Consider the following 19,963-nt stretch of genomic DNA (forward strand, 5'->3'; position numbering starts at 1 on the left):
ATGCAAACTACATTCAAATTCGCGAGGATGAGTATTTATAGGTTACTGACAATATTTTCATCGATAAAGTCGATAATAGCAAAAGTTTCAAATTACTTACAACGTTTCCAACGCTAATGTGGACGATGTCATCAACAGATAAGCAAGTTATCGACTTAGGCCGTCGATATTTGAACAATGCGTGAGTCAGGCTAGTGACAACCATCTTTGCAGATAAAAAGTCAAAGGCAACTGTTAATCACCAATAATACTTTCTTTAGTTTTTTTTTTCAAATGAAATTTTGTTAGTTAGAGCGAACTTTTGTAAAAGTATAAGTGATAATGTGCATTCTTGTAGCATTAATTAGCCACGACATCGCGACCAAAATTGTGACTGCACCGATTTGTATTTGTCACAATTTTACAACGCAACTATAACCGCAGTCGCAATTTAAAACTCAACATCTAAACTTTGACACTTAAACTGTAGACTTGGTTTCTATACTCATATAAATGTAGTTAGAGTAATGACTCAAATACATCTCCAGATTATTTTCCATGTTATACATGTACTTCTCTTCAAATACATCTCCAGATTATTTTCCATGTTATACATGTACTTCTCTCATAATTATGGATTAAACATTTTTTTAGTACCCTTTAGAGAATATGGTGCCTTTTAGTCTATTCTTTAAAATATTGAGGACTAGATTACAAATTATTAAAATTTATTTTATAAGATAATATGACATAAAGCAAAGAGGTACGGAAGCTTGATTTTCTAGGATGTAGGCTAAAGGTGTAACAAAGATAAGAGGAAATGAAATCCTACATATATTCTCAATCCCATGACATCAACTCCCTCCTCTCTGTTGTGGTTGTGGGGCTAAGCTAAGAAATTAAAATTCCAGAGGAGGTCTGTTCTGAATGGTTTTCTCTGTGATCTTCCACAGCTTTCTTGAACTGTGTAGACTTTACAATTCTCCTACGCAACAGAATTTCCATGATCACAGTTCATGAAAGCTGTGAAAAATCAACGAGATGATCTGCTTCATCAATCTTTGAACCACTCTATATATCAGGTTTCGCATAACTCGTTTCAATTAATCTCCTTTAGTGTAGCTCTCTTCTCTGTTCTCGTTGAATTGCTCTGTTTTGAATTAAAACAAACTAGGAGTTGTCAAGTTTCATTTACACTAGTTCTCAAGCTAGAAGTTACAACTCGCAATGCACTTAAATTTTCTCCTTTTTTTCTCTTTCTTTTAAATTCTTCTGTCTTCTTGTGTCTTCAATTGATAATTTTCTTATCGATGCAGCAAGAATTCTACAAAATTGTTTAAATAAATGATATAATGTATATGCATTTTTGTTTTTAAGGGGTGTATTATGCAGATAATTATTACAGAGAAGAATGTGGCTGTGGCGTGAGGTACTCAAGCTTAATCAGAGGAGGGAAGTCCCGTGACGCTTTGTGATACTCAGAATCAAACCTTTGCAGAAAAAGGAAAAACCAATGTATGGGCGTGTTTGCTTTTTTTAAGGAGATTGTAAGAGATGGACCTACTGTTGCAAAATGCATACAAAGCCAGAGAGAGCTAGTCAATGTTTGCGACTCTGCATTTCATGAGTTGACAGTTGAAATCATAAAGGAAGCGTGAAATATGAGGCTCATTGTGAAAAAGCTTTGGGATTAGGGGAGCCTGACAGAATTACTCAGAATAGTGTTGACTGAGAGAGTGACAATAAGTTTTGATGGTTCTTCCCTCCAACAGGTTGATTATCCAGGCTGGGAAGTGCTGATTCATTGTCCAACCACACCCACCACACCAGTGGGGGACTTGTAATAACACTCGGACGCTCAAGTTTGAAGGTGAGTAAGAAGTAGGAGGTGGAAGATAAAGTAGTGTGTACCTTGCTTAATGTGGAATCCCCCTTTTATAAGGCTAGAGTCTTTATGGTTCTGAGATTGAGAAGTTTGAGGTTGGATGTGATGATGGGTACGAGGTCCAGTGGCGATGGAGGGCCGTAGGATCTTTTGACGCGCTGCTTAATCTAACGGATAAAAGTGAGTTAACTTAGTGTTGCGTAGTCCTTGAGCCTCGAGCCAGTTCCTCGACTATGGATGAGACATGATGGATTAATTGTTATATTGTTTTAATTAACTCTCTATTTTGGTTAAGTGAATTAACATGAATCAATTAATTTACTGATTCATGTATTAGGATGAATGATATACTGGACTTTCGTTATTAATTGACATGTGAAGAGTTTGGTCACTTACATAAGCATATGAGAGGACCCGGATCTCATCCATTTATCTTCAAACTATTTCCCCTTAGACAATTTACTTAGCGTGTGGCAAACACATTGTTCATAAAAAAAAGAGCAGTTCAAACTCTCACGTTCACACTTATGTTGCCAAAATAGAGAGCACAACAATTGATTATTAATTACACCACGTACACAATTTCTCCACAGTATCCAAAAATATAACATGTTGTAATATGTGTCTACATGATTTATTTAATCGTTTTAACTCATTTACATTCATCATTAACATGCGCTCAAGCCACACCCTCAAGATGTAATTGGTCATGGTGACAGGTTCGAGTGAGTGGTGGTTTTGATTAGTTGCACATATATAATTGATCGCAATGACATGACCTGTTGAGTGGCCAGATTGACATGAACTGTTCGATTCTATACCAACTTTTGGAGGGACTGTAATGTTAAGTGAGGGTGATTTTTTAAGTGCTAACTGGTTTGCAGGATCTGCTAGTTAGTTGAGTCTTTCCCTTTAGGTCGAGGATGGCTCTCATCGTCACGCAACGACTTATAGGTTGGACTTATCATTTGACCGCCATTCATGTGGGGTCGGTTCCAGCCTTGGGCCTTTTGAATTGGTTTAGGTAGCCCAACAAATGTATATCAAGAGTATAAGGTCAGCCTTGCAAGAGTATAAATAATCACACCCGGTAATAAGATATCATGAAGTATTATAACAATAGTCCCCTAGCTTTGGACATGCGCAAAAGTGAGTATCAAGAGGTACACGGGTCTACACGCTAATGATGAGTATTGAGAACTTTTTAGATATTGGAACAGCAGCCTCTAGGCGTGTGCAGAGACAAATGTAAGAAAAATATGAGGGTTCTCAAGCTAAACTATAAGTATAACTATCGTTAGTTGCAGACTACCGAGAACCTACCTAGTACCGGACATATTGGTACGGAAATGTATTTGATTTCTTTTCTGAAACATGGGATTTTTCTTATTTCATGCTTTAAAAGCTGAAGAGATCACTTCATTTCTTTGTACCACTTAATTCTTTTTCTTCCCAAAAAAGAAGTGAGCAGCACCGACTAGCAAAGGAGCTTTAAAGTGTCAGTGGATAATGAATGTGAAACTGGACGTGACACATTAAAATGCCATGAATTAATGCAATCCCAAAGCAACCATTGCTAACCAATCACTTCTCATATTGTTGGAGGAGGAGGAGGAGGAGGAGGAGGAGGAGGAGGAGGAGGAGGAGGAGGAGGAGGAGGAGGAGGAGGAGGAGGAGGAATCATTGTCCAGATTTTTGTTGGCCTTAAATTTGTTGAGTCATAATTAAGCTACCTAGCTAGTAGGCAGTAGCTACCTATGTGTTATTCTTGAATTTTACTCTATTATTTATTAATTGCATATTATCACAATATCTTGTTTCATTTGGGCCATAAAAATACAAAAAGAAGAAAGAACCAGTTTTAAAAAGAAAATGGCTGTTTACTGTTTATGAGGCCCAAATCAACAAAAAAACATTGAACTCCATTCCCGTATGAGAAATTTTTTAAATAAAAAATTGAAATTGGACTAATACAAAAAGAGCATGACAAAGTCATTCCCAGTTTACAGTTTAGAACCCCACCGGTCTTATTCGAATAATGTAAATGTCAATCTTTTATAAGTATTTTTGAATTTGACAGTTTTTCATACCTTGAACTGAGACATCAAATTCGAATAATGTAAATGTAAATATTTTATAAGTATTCTTTGATTTTCTAACAGTTTTCCATACCTTGAAGTGAGAAATGATCGAATTTTGTTACAGAAGAAGACAATTAGGTACTTAGGCTTGGTTGTTTCTTATTATGTTGATGATTATATTTTGGAGGGTTCGTTTTAGCTGCAACAGCAACACACATTGCCGTGTAAAGCAAAGGTAGTAGAATATAGAGTGCACAACAAGAGAAAATTGTTTGATTTTCATTGGAGGAGACACGTATGCAGCCCAACACATAAACACGCACTACACTCGCGGCTTCTATTAGCTACGTTGCCGCTTCTATTCTTATCGTGCGCCCTCCGCCGGTATAGATTCTCTTCCACCTTCTCCGATCCGATCGGAGAAACCCTAGTTCTCACCGGTTCTGTCACTCTCACTCCACTTCACATCCCAATCCCAATCCCAATTTCGAATTCAGATTTCACTGAGCTCTGATGATCGTAACATGACCTGCAAATCGTAGAAGAAGAGAGGGAATTTCAGCCTGTGACGAAGAAGAAGAAGATGCAGAGACGAAGTCCTCCCAAGCACAGGCACGATGGGACTTCGCCGCTGCCTCTCGGCATGGATTGGAGTCCTGCACCCAGAAAATGGGTTAGTTTCTTACCTTTCTTATGCAATTATAGTTTTCTATCCGCGCGATTGTGCAATTTTTTGGATGAACGAGTTTCAAGTTCTTCGATCAACCCACTCAATTATCACTTTTCTCACTTCGTCAGTGGCGATCAAGGGTTGATGATCAGTTATGTGATTTCTTTCTTCTTGGGTCTCTGTTATCGTGATTAATTGGACTGAGTGTGTATCACTATCTTTCATATCTTTCACTTGGAGTTAGAGGCCATGTTGTTCCTCAAACAAAGTTGATGATTGGAATTGTCTGATTTGCTTCCAGTTTCCAAGACCTGCTTTATTTTATGCCATATTTATCACTTGCATTTTTTGACCTCGGATATCGATAATTTCTAGGTCCTCAGTTACAATGGAAGAGCTTGTAATGAATAAAAGAGTATTAATCATACTTACATTTGAATTTCTTTAAACAGATTCGAAATATGGATATATTATGTTTCTTATGCTATGTTTTAGTTATGGGAATTGGTTTTAATGCTAACCATTTTCATTTTCTCGCTACCCTAATTTACCGCACTTATGTGTGCGGGAACCAACTACACACCACACTTATAAGTGCGGAACACAAATTATACATTCTGCAAATTGGAAGTGGGGAAGGGGATGGTGTGAATATCTAAAGGGGTGGTGAGAAAACTAATGCCCTTTAGTAATTGGCTAAGAGATAGAGGGAGGGGAAGGGAAAAGTGACCCGAATTCATGTTTGGAAGTTTTTGAGTTTGGGAAAGGGAGGGTTGAGTTCGGAAAACTCTGCCATTTGATAAGTTTATGTAGGTTGCTAGCAGTGTTGTTAATCGCGGGTCGCAGAAAGCCAAAAATCCGCTATTTCAATTTTCAAGTCCTCACAGCGGAAAATAGCGGAATAGCAGTGAGCCTTCAGAGCGCTACGCTATAGCACCGCTATAACCGCTATTTGACAACACTGGTTGCTAGCATTGAGGGAAAGTTATGAAGAATTTTTGAAAGTTTTTTCCAAACCTTTTACCTTATTCTTCATGTGGATTAGAGGTGTGCAGAGAAAACCAAACTATGGAGTTGTATGCACTTCATATCATAAGGATGAACAGATTCAATTATTCAGGGGAAAGTGGCTCTCTATCACAATTCCTTTGTTTTTTCTTTCAATTCTGCCAAGAATTCTCTTCAATCTTCATTCACCAATACAACATTTCGTTCCTGGAAATTTGTTAATTTAGTATATCCTAAGCTAATTTATCCTCCCTTTCCCATATTCAGGTATTGTTTGGGAGCTCATATCTCTAATACTTGTACACATGATGACATTGGTTTCCTTTGTGCAGTTTTTCTTGGGTAATTGATTTACTCTCTAATTCAAAAGTCTCTTTTATACAGGATGGGCGGGATACAATATGGCCCCATGATCATCGTAGTGGTTGGAGTTATTGTGTTATCGTACCTTCGTGGGTCTTCGTTCCAAAGTCGAAGAATTCAGATCCCATAGTGGTAATTTTGATAAATTTTCAAATTTTCATTCATGGGTGGTTTAGTTTTAATATCGGTACCAACTTTTTGGGTTTGATTTGTTAGGACTTGAAATATATGAACACCTTTGATGCAAGTGGAAGCGATCATAATGCTCAATGTAAAACTTTTGTTTGTTGTGATATTGTAAAGTGTGACATGAAATTCAAGGGTAAATGAAAGTAATCAGAAATTGATCTCATCTTTTAATAGATGTAGTGAGATATATTTGTCACAATGAAGGATTTAATTCACATTGATTCTGAACTTTAAAACCTAATCATAATGTTTGACTGACATTCGTTTGTATTATCATATACTCCCTCCGGTTATAAGAACCAAATTGGAGGTATAGCTTGGTCTTTTTTTTTAAACCAATTTGAAGTTTGTTCTGCATTAATTATCTTTAGATAAAAATACCCTTGTTTAATTGTACACTCTCATTTTCCACTCTTCAATGCATTAATGATGATTGATGAAACTATTAAAAATAGGGTTAAGGGTAACTTAGGAAAGTTAATGTAAATTGAGGAGAAATTTTAATGCTAGCAGCAACATTAAATGTATTTCTTAATGGACGAGGCAGTTATTTGGTTTTTCTAATAAGGACCAGAGGGAGTATATGATATTATAACAGTATAACGCTGAATCTGAAAGGTGCAACTGTAAAGTGATTTTTGTTCTCTTTCTAACTGTTATTCACGGTCTAACTACATGAAGTATCCAGAGGTATATGACAATCTTCTTATCAACCCCAAAACTTTCCAACATCAAGGCCCGCCTTGCATATTCCTCATTGTACTAGCGGTCAGAATTGAATAATTTTGCTACCATTATTTTCAGAATATTGCATACATTCTGTTCTAATGGTCATACTTTTACTTCCTTTATTAAGTTTAACATGACAATTTTACCTATGAATATAAAATGGGACAAGTTTACCCACTTGCTGGGTTCATTCCTCTGGTGTTATCTTGTGTTGTACTTGTTGTTACTTTGTCACCCTTAATACTGTGTTTCTAGTCAACCTGCTTCCCGATAGTTGTCTCTTTCTGTCATTTGTATAAATAGCATTATTTAGTTAGTGTCAACTAATGGGATCAAATGCCATAATGTTAGTGCCTCACAGTGACAGGAATCATTGGCAAGGAGGGCTTGAACTTATTATGAGTTACTACTAACGGGGATCTTAATATTGAAGCTCTTAAAAACATGATTGTAAAGTCAAACTGGGACATGTGTCTGTCAGTGTTGTTAATTGCGGATGAAAATCCCTACATACATGACAAATAATGGCAGAATATGGCGGGGTATCGGCCATGGCAAAAAGCCAAAAACCGCCATGAGAAACCGCCATGGCAGATATTTGTCATATACAGAAGATAAACTGAGGTGGCTCAGGCATTAATTATTTGTAGATTTTCCATGATCCGTTCATTTATAGTATGTTGCTAAATAGTAGCTTCTTCATGAGTATTAATTTTTAACATTATTGAGGGGCAGTTCTACAGGGTTCAAGTTGGAGTACAGTCACCAGAAGGGACTACAAGGCTCCATGGAGTACTAAGAAGGTTCAATGATTTTCTAAGGTTGTTTGCTGATGTAAGTTTATCCTTTTCAACTGATTTTTAGTTTTCCTGTTTTATTTTTTGATGTATTTATACTTCGACACTGATTCTGACTACTGAATTTTCATTTAAGCATTAAATCTACACACACGTTGGATTTGGTTGACACCCATCTTTATTGTTTAACTCTTACTCCAATGTTTTGCCCTTGATTTACTTTCGTCCTTAAACCATTTCAATTTCTTGTAGTCTGCGAGTATAACCACTTTTCACGAGTCAATTTGGAAGGAATTGCTTAAGAAGGAAGGATCTTTATTAATGTTTAGTACAACCTATCGTTCCTGAACAGATTTTCAAACCAAGGCCGTCAATCGGTGCTTTGAGACCTATTTTCGATGTTTCACTTGGACTGACCCTAAACAGTGGCCTGATTGGTTAGGATGGGTAGAGTTTTGGTTCAACGCCAATTACAATTTTGCAACAAAATGACACCTTTTTAAGTCCCTATATTGGCAGACCTCCTTTAGCACCCCCTAGTGTGACTTTGATTCTGTTGCTCGTGAAGGGCATCACAATTCCGTCTAAAGTTAAAGAAGTTAATAGATTGGCTGCACAAGGGGACGCAATCTTATCAGAACTTAGTGGTGATTTGCTTAAAGCACAGGACCAGATTAGGACTTATGACAATAAGCTTCACTGGCCAGCGGATTTTAAAATTGAAGAATGGGGTTTCCTAAATCTGCAGCCCTATATAATGAAGATCTTGGCCAGGAGACCTAATGTGAAGTTGAGTCCACAATTTTATGGTTCCAATGAAATTGTAGTGAGGATCAGACAAGTAACCTACAAGTTGAATCTCCCTGAACTAACTGAAATTCACCCTTTTTTTCACGTCTCTCGGCTGCAGATAGCTTTAGGTCCTGATGTGAAATCCGAACCCCTACCACCTATATTAGAAGCTGATGGATAAATTCAGTTGCAGTAGAAGCTGTGGTAGATTCATGGGTGACTGCTGCTGGTGACCAGGAGATGCTAATAAAGTGGAAGGATCTTTCAGAATGGGAGGATTGATAGGAACCCGCCTGCATCCGCTATTGATACTATCTTTCCCCACTTCCACCTTGAGAACAAGGTGGCTCTTTTAAGGGGGTATTATAGACATAGATCTCCTATTAAGGTGTATGTGAGAAGGAACAGAGGTGTAGAGGGGATCACTCCCCTTGAGTTGATCCTAATTGTGTAACTAACTACTAACGGCTGTTAGTGAGATAGTTACTGAGGTGGGCATGTTAAATAGGAGAAAGAGTGGAATAGGAAGGGATATCTGAAACTGTATCTGGGTTTTGTGAGGAGAGAGCTGGTTTCTTGAATACCAATGTGCTAGAGTGATTCTTGTAGAGTGCTCAGTGTTCACCCTCTTCCTATTCAATACTAGACTGGTACTGTAATAGGATTTCATTCAGTAATTTAATTCCATTTTTGTGTGATTAATCTGAACCAGTTCTATCATTGTATGCCAAAAGAAATGTAGATTAGAAGTTATAGAATATAAAATCTTCAGAAAACTGATATTGAAGTTCCAAATTTGGATCTTAGCCAGATGACCAGATCTAGAAGAAAACAAATATTCACTTTTGATGTAGAAAAAAAGACATCGATATAAAGTTTTGAAAATAGTATGCCTTGTGATAAATGGACCACAATGGTGGCCTCACAACACGCCACAACATGAGGGGACCCAACTCCTTTTATGGCAATGGTAGATATGGTGAGAAGGAGAGTTTTCTGTTGGAACTAGTTTTTTTTTTTTTTCAAGTATTTATTAATTCTTCAGGGAGAGAACAATATTAGTCATTAGATGATAATAGAATCTGTGTTTTATAAATGGTTTAAGCATGCTGCCAGGCCTCTGTGTGTGCACACACATCTATGATAGATAGAGGTAAATGAAAATTTTACTTTTGTATCTATGCTTGTTTAGGCTATACTGATTTGTAGAATATTTTTCCACATGCTGTCTTTGTAGGTTAAAAAGGAATTTCCCAGGAAAAGTATCCCTCCAGCACCACCCAAGGGACTGTTGCGATTGAAAAGCCGAGCCTTGCTGGAAGAGGTTGGAAATTTCTTAACTTATTACAGCTCCAACTCGGCTTTCTTGAATTTTCTTGTTTGATTAGAACATACTTGTCTTAGATGCATAGCAACTAAAGATTACTAGCATTTAGAAACTTAGGTAATGATGTACATTTTGGTAATTTTTTTCACATCTGCACAATTTACTTGTAACCCTCATGTGTCCTCTTTATATTTGTGTTAAGCAGCATGCGTACAATCCAAATAGTGCTTCTTGATGTCTACCATGGTCTTGCAAAAATGGAGTCCAGTAATGTATTTAGTATTTTCTAAAAAGATTGAAACATTAGTAATAAGCATAAGCATATATATCTTTTGCTTCTTGATTTCTAAACAGGATAATTCACCGCAGAACTCCGTCCAGTTTTTCACCAAACCCTTCCATCAACTTTCTTTCAAATATCTTGATTGTCCTCTTTTCTCTCTGACCCAATAACAAGAACTGCGAAACTTTTGTGTTACTGCAACATGTTAACTTTTCAACATATATTTCAATTTAAACAAATAATAAAGCATTTTTTCATGGTTAATTTATATTTGGGCAGTCATTTTTTATTTGATATAACAAATATTTGAATAATATAATAATTAATAATACTTGTAGAACTTTATGAAGTAAAAAATGTAGATGGAGAACTACCGCCAGATTCTCTTTATGTAAAGGTGAAGAGATTATAAATTATTTGGTAAGAATTTTCTCAAAATATTTGTGTAGCAGGTAACATTCATAGGTAAGGTTGACTAACTGAATCTCCAACAATGTTTTTTTTATATGTTTTAAGAGCTGTGCTATCAACACTAGGTTGGACTACAGAACAGGTGGCTCCATCTAATTTTACGTGGACGGTGAACCCAGTTACAATTTTCTTATGACAACTAGATTGAGCCACCTATACATTTGTGGACAATTTTGAATGCAAGAGTCAAATAGGTGGCTGTAGATTTTAAGAAATTTAATTTTGCTACAGAGAAGGCGCTCTTTGGAGGAATGGATCACCAAACTATTGTCTGACATTGATATATCAAGATGTGCTGCAGTGGCATCATTTTTTGAGCTAGAAGCTGCTGCAAGATCTTGTATGTGATTTTTTTGCAGCTTGCATTTAGTTGCTCCATACATGTCAGTTTGTTTTATGGTGATTGATTCTTAGCTGTCCTAAATTTTGATCATCTATTTCTCATTTATCACTTCTCAGCATTCCAAGATGCAAGCCAGCAGAATTCAGAAACAGAACCTGATGCCAATAACAGAGCTTATTCAATGCAATCACCTCTCCATTCGAGCTTATCATTAGCTGCTGGCAGTTCATCTGTTGCCTCAGATTGTTGCAGTGATACCGCATATGAGCCATCTGAAACAGGAACTTCGAGAATTGGACAGGACGATAATTCCGAAGTCGGTACAGATGATCTAACAATGGATGAAGATATGGTGAATCCAATAGAAAAGCTTGTGAAATATGGCATATCAAATATTGATGAGGGTTTGTTTATGGGCCAGACTATTCTAGAGCAATTGGAAGGCCTTCCTAGGCATAAAATAAATGCCAGACACATGAACTCTGTTACTGAGAAGGGAAAAAATAATGGTAATTCATATGATTCTTCACATTTACCTAATAATACGATGGAGCTTTTCTCTGAGCCTGGGCATGCTAGTGTTATTGGTCATATTCGTAAGCTTTCAAATGAGAGTGCTGGAAGTGATGGAAGCTCCATACGAGGTAGTGGCATGACTAATTTTGGGATTCCAAATTCATCTGGTGATAGCTCTCTTGATCTTCCTGGATATGCTTCAGTTTCAAGAGAAACAGATATAATGGACCCCACAAAGTTGAAGTCTACTGGTGATGCTCAGTTAGTCCTTCCACAAGATCAACGCAATAAATTAAACAGGGTTCTTTCAACCATGCAGAGAAGGCTAGTCACTGCAAAAACTGATATGGAGGACCTTATAGTTAGATTAAATCAAGAAATGGCTGCAAAGGATTTTCTTGCTACGAAGGTATATGATTTGGCATGTATTTCCTCGTAAGCTAATTTATTTTATTTTTAGTTTACTTGTTGAATCTGAAAATTGTCTGCCAACTAAGTCTAGGATAAATATATCTATAAGCTGTGGAATATTATGGATTCCTTACGGTTCCATGACCACAGAATGCATTTAAGCTCATTTTTATAGATATGAATTATGTTCCCAGAACTGATTGGGTCTATTCAGGTCAAGGATTTGGAAGTTGAACTTGAAACTAGCAAACAGAAAAATAAGGAAAACTTGCAGCAGGCTATTCTGATTGAGAGGGAAAGGTTTACCCAAATGCAGTGGGATATGGAGGAACTTCGACGAAAATCATTGGAAATGGAGATGAAACTAAAGTCTGAATCGGTATAACATTCTTGCATATCAAACTTTTTTCCTTGGAGGATTTGTTGATTTCAATAATGACTTGTGATATGATACCAGGTTGGAAATTCTAGTCAAGATGATGTGCTGATGCAGAATTTAGATGCTGCTAAGAAGCAGCTGGAGAGTTTGTCAAAACAGTATGGAGAGCTAGAAGCGAAATCCAAAGCAGATGTAAAAGTTCTGGTTAAAGAGGTCAAATCTCTCCGTAAGTCCCAAACAGAATTGAAGAAGGAACTTGGTGGGTCGATAAAGGATAAGTGTGAAGCTGAGGTAGGTTATTTCCATTGGTATGCACATCATAATAATCATTTGTTTGATTTGTGGTCTCAAATCAAGCTATGGATTAGAATGTATGACTTATATGATGATGCTATGCTTGTTTTCTCGTGTATTCAGAAACTACTACTTCACGAAAGAGAGAAGCGGGAACAGGCAGAAGCTGGTTGGAGAGAACTGACAGAGAAATGCAAGCTTCTTTTTAGCCAGCTTCAAGAATGCAATGTCAGTCTTCCTTATGATGACGAAGATAGGAAAATCATGAACCCATCATCATTACATGATGCTTCTAATCGATTAACAACAGCTGATGATCAAATTGACATCCTACTAGCAGAGGTACAAATTATATCTTTCTTGTGGCTTTCAGTGCTTTTACTAGTTAGAGTTGAGCTGTAATTACTGTTTAAATGCGACTCATTTAGAGACAATACCTCTCACTTGCGAACCCAACTATAATTACAGAACTTGTTTAAATTTGATCAGGTAGAAAATTTAGAGAAGGATTGCGGAAGTGCAGCTTCCTATGTAGATAAAAGCAATGGCATAAAAGATGGTGTAATCTGTGATGATGAAATGAGAAAGATCATAGCAGATTTGTTCATCGATAACGTTAGATTGAGAAAACAGACAAACCGCATTACAAGGCATGCTCTCAAATTGGAAACAGCAGCAAGTGATGATACTCCTTCAATGGAAACTGTAACAAATATATAGAAATTTATGTGAAGTGGTAAATATTTATGTTGTTCTTCCACTTTTGAGGACTGTTTCTCATCCTGGCGGATGATCATTTCATTTGCTTTTCCTAATCGGTGAGTTAATGTTATAGCTCTAGCTCTCCTAATGTATTTCCACCTGTATGAGTTTTTATTTTGCATACATATACAACAAGCACTAACATTGCACCACATTCTTTGTGAACTTCTAAAATAATGAAAAGCTGAAAAAACTCATCTAATGTAAAATTACGTTTGCTCTTGCCTTATCTTTTCCCCCTCTATTATTTTTTTTTCTTCACATTACAAGCCATTGTATCTCTGTGGTAATGGAATTCTTTGCAGTGTTCTTTGTTATTATCATTCATTTTTTTAGCTTAATTATCCTTCATGTTGTTAGCAATCCTTCTCACTTTCATTCATATGGACCCCTCATTTTTCTTGTCCGAGAGAGCTACTTCAACAACGTTGATAGGTGTTAGCAAAAAAAAAAAGTTGGGAGGGCTCAAATTTACCACATTCTACGTGAAAGAAATGGATTCCATGTTCCCTTGCAAAGTAAGCTAAGATCCCATTTGGTTTATCTATACATTGTTAGGTGCTATGGTTATTTTTGTTGTCAAAGAAATAAAGATTAAAATTTGAAAACAATGTAATTAAGTAAATAAATTCATTACTAGAATCAACAGTAGTTATTTATGTACTTGTTCGCTAACTTCATTTATTATTATTGGTTTAAATATTCTGGAGGTCCCTGGAATTGTACCCCGTATGAAAATGAGTCCTTAAAAATTTTTTTCCCAATTTCGGGTCCCTAGGAATTTTTTTTTAATCGAAATAGGTCCCTACGCGTGTTAACAGCTTAGAGCAACTCCAACCCCAAAATTCTTATTTGGTTTCTTAACACACTATTCAGCACTATTTTTGTGGGCCCTGTCTGCCACATCAGACTTAAGAAACTCCTAAGAAACTGAAGCAGATTTTGCTCCAACCCATGGTTTCTTAAATTACTATTTGAAGGGTCCCACCCGTGTCCCACCATACAACATAAATTAATAATATTTATTTTCACCCAATTTAGATTTAAAATTTAATACTAAATCAATACTTCAACTTAAAAATAATTTAATTAAAATTAATACGAATTTAATTTAAATTTAATTTTACTTAATATTTAAAACAATTAAATTTAAATATCGGCATGTTAACTTGAAACAAAAATAAAAAAGTACATTGTGTTATTTCTAGCAAAAACAATTTTATTGAATGATAGAAATAAAGACGAAAGAAAATACATGACAATGAAAAATAAGCAACAATACATTTGAAATGAAATACATAATAACACTAGAAGGTTAATTTTCATTATTCTCGTTTTCGGGAAGCTGCCAAATATGCTCCACCAAGTCTGCTTGAAGCTGGTGATGAATTGACCTATCAATTTGATGTGCTCTTCTTTCCAAGATATTTCTAAAAGCGGGAATAGGACCACTTACTACTTCAGCATCCAATATGTCATATTATTGACCTGATCATAAACAAAATTACCTCGGTACGTGTTGCGCTCATCTTCAACAATCATGTTGTGCAATATGATGCAAGCATACATTATTGACTTCATCTCATTCGGATGCCAAAAGCGTGATGGACCACGAACTATTGCAAACCGAGATTGGCGAACTCCGAATGCACGTTCAACGTCCTTTCTTGCTCCTTCTTGTCTTTTCGCAAATTTTTGCCTTTTTTCTCCTTGCGGCATTGGGATGGTCTTCACAAATGTAGCCCACGGGGGATAGATACCGTCTGCTAGATAGTATCCCATGTTATACATTGTTCCATTCACGCTAAAGTTCACCATGGGAGCATTTCCACTCAAAACCTCATTGAAAACCGGAGATTGATTTAGCACATTAATGTCATTGTTAGAACCTGCAATGCCAAAAAATGCATGCCAAATCCACAAGTCTTGTGATGTCACTGCTTCAAGCATGATTGTGGGCTTTCCATGATCACCTCGGGTGAATTGACCTTTCCACGCAACTGGACAATTCTTCCATTCCCAATGCATACAATCAATAGAACCCAACATACCTGGAAATCCACGAGACTCGCCCCATTGAAGTAAGCGGGTAATGTCTTCCTGGTTCGGGCGCCTCAAGTATGTTTCACCAAATACTGCACACACCTTCCACAAAATTCTTTAAGCACTCAATTGCAGTACTTTCACCAATTCGAACGTACTCGTCAACACTGTCAGCAGGTGATCCGTACGCCAACATACGAATAGCGGCGGTGCACTTTTGTAATGGTGACAGGCCTTGTCTTCCAACTGCATCGACAGACATTAAAAAGTACGGGTCATGAGACCCAAGGGCCCCTACAATTCTGAGGAACACATGCTTTCGCATTCGAAACCTTCGTCGGAAAAGCTCTTCCGTGTACACAGGATTTTCGGAGAAGTAGTCATTCCACAACCGCTCGTTCCCAGCTTCACGATCTCTCTCTATCACCTTTCTTGTTCGCTTGGGCCTAACGGTGTTGGCACGTCGTTGATAAAACTCCATCTCCTCCTGCATCATATCTTCTATAGTCGTGTCATTGATAAGTTCGTCAATGACAACGTCGTAAATGTCCAAGTCGGCCATATTGTTTGGATCCATTCTATGACACAATGAGAAACTATCAGTGTAATTGGATAGGAGGAAGACGATATGAGAGGACAAAACAACTCTTGAATGTTGAGATGAATGAAATATGACATGTATAAATAAGAGAAACAACAACGGCTATATTCCACAACGGCTATATTCCCCAACGGCTATATTCTCCAACGGCTCCCCAACGGCTATATTCCCCAACGGCTATATTCTCCAACGGCTATATTCCCCAACGGCTATATTCCCCAACGGCTATATTCTCGAACGACTATATTCCCCAACGACTATATAGAACACATAAGTAGAAACGCAGTACACACATTAAGAAAAATTCGAATACTAAAATTACAACATTAATGCAGATTACATAAGTAGAAATGCTAAAATTACAACACTGATGCAATACACATAAGTAGAAATGCTAAAATTACAACACTAATGCAGAATCAATAAGTAGAAATGCTAAAATCACAACATTGGCACACGCTAAGAAAGACAACAACAAGAATTAAGACATTCCTAGTTCTTTCATGGCGAATTCAACTAGGCGCTGATGCGTTGCTAACTGCACCTCGTTCATTTCAGATGTGTCCTCCATAAGGATATCTTTGTATTCCTTCAATAACCGCGCCTTTTGAAGTTTGTTTTTTTCCTTTCTCACCTCCAGTTCTTCAGTCTTGAGCTTCTCAAAACTCGCAAGGAATCCCAGTTTAGCTTTCCCGATGACTATCATCTCGGAGTTAGGAACATAATCGAGATCACTTGAAGCTGTGTCTCCTACTTTGGCCTTCCTTTTCTGGTTCTTTTTTCCCAACGGGCGGGTTGCTGGTTGTGTGGCCTCATATTCGTCGCCCTCGATTGATGCAGTCCGGTCAGACGATGTTGCATACACCCCATCTACTGACTTCTTCTGCCTCGTTGAACTGGTTGTCATAAATGTTCCCTTCCACTTTGGTTCATCCTTCACCAACCGCCATGCATTCTCATGTTTGAAATCTTTACCTGTATCTACATGATATAATTGATGCGCCGTAGCCATGATGTCCTTATCTGAGTGTCCACTTTTCCAATGATTGACGGCTTTAGTGTGGCAACCGACAAATTTTTGAAGATCAGCATTCAATTTATTAAAATGAGATTTCAGGGATAACCATGTCCTCGAAGGAGAGGCATCGTCGCGGTACTCCTCATATTGGGCTCGAATCTTATTCCAAAACAAATATGACTTTTGCTCATTTCACACGACCCGATCGGTAGAAACGTTGAGCCATGATTGAAGAAGAAGTATATTATCTTTACCACTCCATTTGGTGCGTTTCTTTCCGGATTCTTCAAGATCAATATCATCTAGACCCCGTTGAGTAGAAAATTCAGGTTCATCGGGCATAGCCTCACATTGTGTACTTGAAACTTTTGAACTACTGCTGCTACCAGTAGGAGGTGCTTGGTATTGTGGTGGATACATGCAATATTGTGGATTGTTTGGATAAGGCATTTGTGGTGGATATGGTCCCATTTGACCCTGAGGTTGGTTTTGATGGTAGAACGATTGTGGAAACATTTGATACGAAGGATTTTGAACATTACCACCAGTGTGAGGAGGTTGGTTTTGAGGGTGACACATCTGCGGATGTTGGCTTTGTGGTTGATACATTTGCGGATGTGGGTTTTGTTGTTGGAACATCGGCATAGGTTGGCTTTGCGGGCGAATCACCCGCGAATGTTGGTTTTGTTGTTGGAACACCATCATAGGTTGGCTTTGCGGGTGAATCATCTGCGGAGGTTGGTTTTGTGGCGGAAACATAGGCGAAGGTTGCAAACCTTCACTTGTAGGAGGTGTTTCATTGTCGAGCAGTGGATAATATTGCTCAAAGGATTAGACATTTTGAGAAATTTGAGAATTTTTGGACAAGAGAGAAATTGTGGGAGTAAATGTTGGTGTTTCAAATGGTCTACTGCACTATATATAAGGTAAAGAAGCTGAGAATTGAAAAAACGGTCGGTAAAGAAGCTGATAATTGAAAAAACGGTCAGAAAATCGGTCAAACCGGTCAATTTAAAAAAATTCAAAAAAAAAAAGCCCAAACGGGCAGAAAACCGGCTCCAGCCGGTGGGATGACCGGCTCAGCCGGTCACCCACTATATAATCTATTTTTCCTCACTCTCACCCTCAGACCCAACCCTCAACCCTAGCCGCTCCTCTCTTCTTCCTCTCTTCTCTCACGCTCAGCTTCTTCAACCTCTCTCACTCACCTCCTTCCTCAAGCTCTCACTCACCTTCTTCTTTTCCCCTTCCTCTTTCCCCCTTCCTCTTCCACGACCTGCAGCGTCTCCTTTTCCCCTTCCTCTCACCCACTACCGCAACAAACACCCACCACCGCCAACAAACAACCTCAACCGCCAACAAACACCCACCACCGGCCACGATGCAGCATCCACCGCCACCAAAACCCACCTCACACCCATCGAAACCCACCTCACCACCACCAAACACCCACCACCGCAGCTAAAACCTACCCCAGCCGCCACCAAAGCTTCAATCAAGACCCAGATCGCCCCTCAAGCTTCTGGATCAGACATGCAAGGTGCTTTATCGGTGGTCCAAGCTTTAATTTTTGCTGCTCACTTTGCTCCCTCTTCCTTATTTTTTTTCATGTAACCCAGATCATGAGGGTAAAGTTTTAATTTTTATTGTAAAGTAATAATTTTTATTTTAAAGTTTGAATTTTGTTGTAATCAAATTGTTGTTTTGGAGTTCTGTTGTTCATCTTCTTCCAAGTTCCTTCAATCTGTTTTTTTCCCTCTGAATTCTGGAGCATTCGGTTGAAGAAAGTGAGAGAAAATAATAATTTTAAATGCTAAGAAACCAAAAAGCAGAGTTCCTTGTGCAAGGAACTCTGCACTGTTGCTAAAATACCAGAAGTGCCAACTAGGCATGCTCCAATGCTGCAAAAAATAGGATACGGTTTCTTAGCAACTCCAGCTGGGTTAAGAAACCAGCGTTGGAGTTGCTCTTAAGTGGCTCTATTTTTTGCACAGTCATTAATTCCACATGGTTTTTATAATTTTCTTTTATTACACATGGATTAATCAATTAATTATCTAATCCTAACCCTAAATTAAACCACAACAAACCCAAGTACCCAACCCCTATCTTCAGAAAATCAATCACCACCACTGTTTCTTCATCACCCATTCACGCTCACAAATAACTCATTTATCGCCCTTCATCATTGTTTCATCATCATCCTCACGAAAGCCAGATCTGCTTTCATCATCATCTTCATCTCCCTTCATCATCGTTTCATCATCATCGCCCTTCCTCATTGTTTCATCATCATCGCGACTTCCCTCTTCTTCCACCAACCTCCGATCTGCTTCACCACCAACCTCCGCGACTGGGTTTTGGGGTCGAGCATCTGGGTTTTTGGTTCTGAGATATGGGTTTTTGGTTCTGTTGAGCTTTAATGTGGGTTCTAATTCTTCAAGCTTTCTCATCCGATCTGGGTTGAAAAGCTTGCAGCTTTCACTTTTTTGTCATCTTTGAGCTTTGCTTTGAACAAATTGGTGGTTGGGGATGGTGGTCCAACGGTGGTGGTTGGGGATGGTGGTCTGGTGGTGTTGTGTTGAAGATGAAGAAGTTGGATGAATAACTGGTTTTTTTTTTGCCAATTTTTTTATCTACAGATGAATAAAATTGATTTTTTCATAAAGGAAATGCTATTTTGGATTTTTATTATTTTGATGCTGATAGAGTTAGGGATTAATTAGGTTAGTGATTAATTAGTTAGGGATTGATTTTGGGATTTAGTTGTTAATTAAAATTGATTAACACAATTGGCATAAAATAAAGGCTTAATACATCAGAAGGCCCCTGAATTTATAAAGGGAATCAGTTCCAGGGCCTGGAAAATTTTCGCATCAAATTGGGTCCCTAAAAAAAAATTTTAATTCAATTAAGGTCAAATGCTGTCAAACCTCAATTTTGTCCTAGTCATCAATTACATGTGGCTTTTATAATTATTTTTTAATTAAAAAATTATAATACTTTATTTTTTCAATTTCAA

At 37.7% G+C, this 19,963-nt stretch overlaps 1 protein-coding gene and 1 pseudogene across 1 annotated transcript; one reads left to right on the plus strand and one right to left on the minus strand.

Moving 5' to 3' along the window:
* Positions 1–4,158: 4,158 nt before the first annotated feature.
* On the plus strand, positions 4,159–13,506 carry LOC130727364 (PX domain-containing protein EREL1-like). The gene is made up of 10 exons (XM_057578472.1): positions 4,159–4,618; positions 6,008–6,118; positions 7,640–7,738; positions 9,731–9,817; positions 10,806–10,914; positions 11,034–11,842; positions 12,059–12,223; positions 12,302–12,514; positions 12,641–12,859; positions 13,007–13,506. Exons 1-10 carry the CDS (start codon positions 4,529–4,531, stop codon positions 13,235–13,237), a joined length of 2,133 nt encoding a protein of 710 aa, XP_057434455.1. The 5' UTR covers positions 4,159–4,528; the 3' UTR covers positions 13,238–13,506.
* Positions 13,507–14,594: 1,088 nt separating this feature from the next.
* On the minus strand, positions 14,595–15,966 carry LOC130727365 (uncharacterized; annotated as a pseudogene).
* Between the last annotated feature and the right edge of the window lie 3,997 nt (positions 15,967–19,963).

Source organism: Lotus japonicus, chromosome 1, assembly GCF_012489685.1.
Source record: "Lotus japonicus ecotype B-129 chromosome 1, LjGifu_v1.2".
Classification (NCBI taxonomy): Eukaryota; Viridiplantae; Streptophyta; class Magnoliopsida; order Fabales; family Fabaceae; genus Lotus; species Lotus japonicus.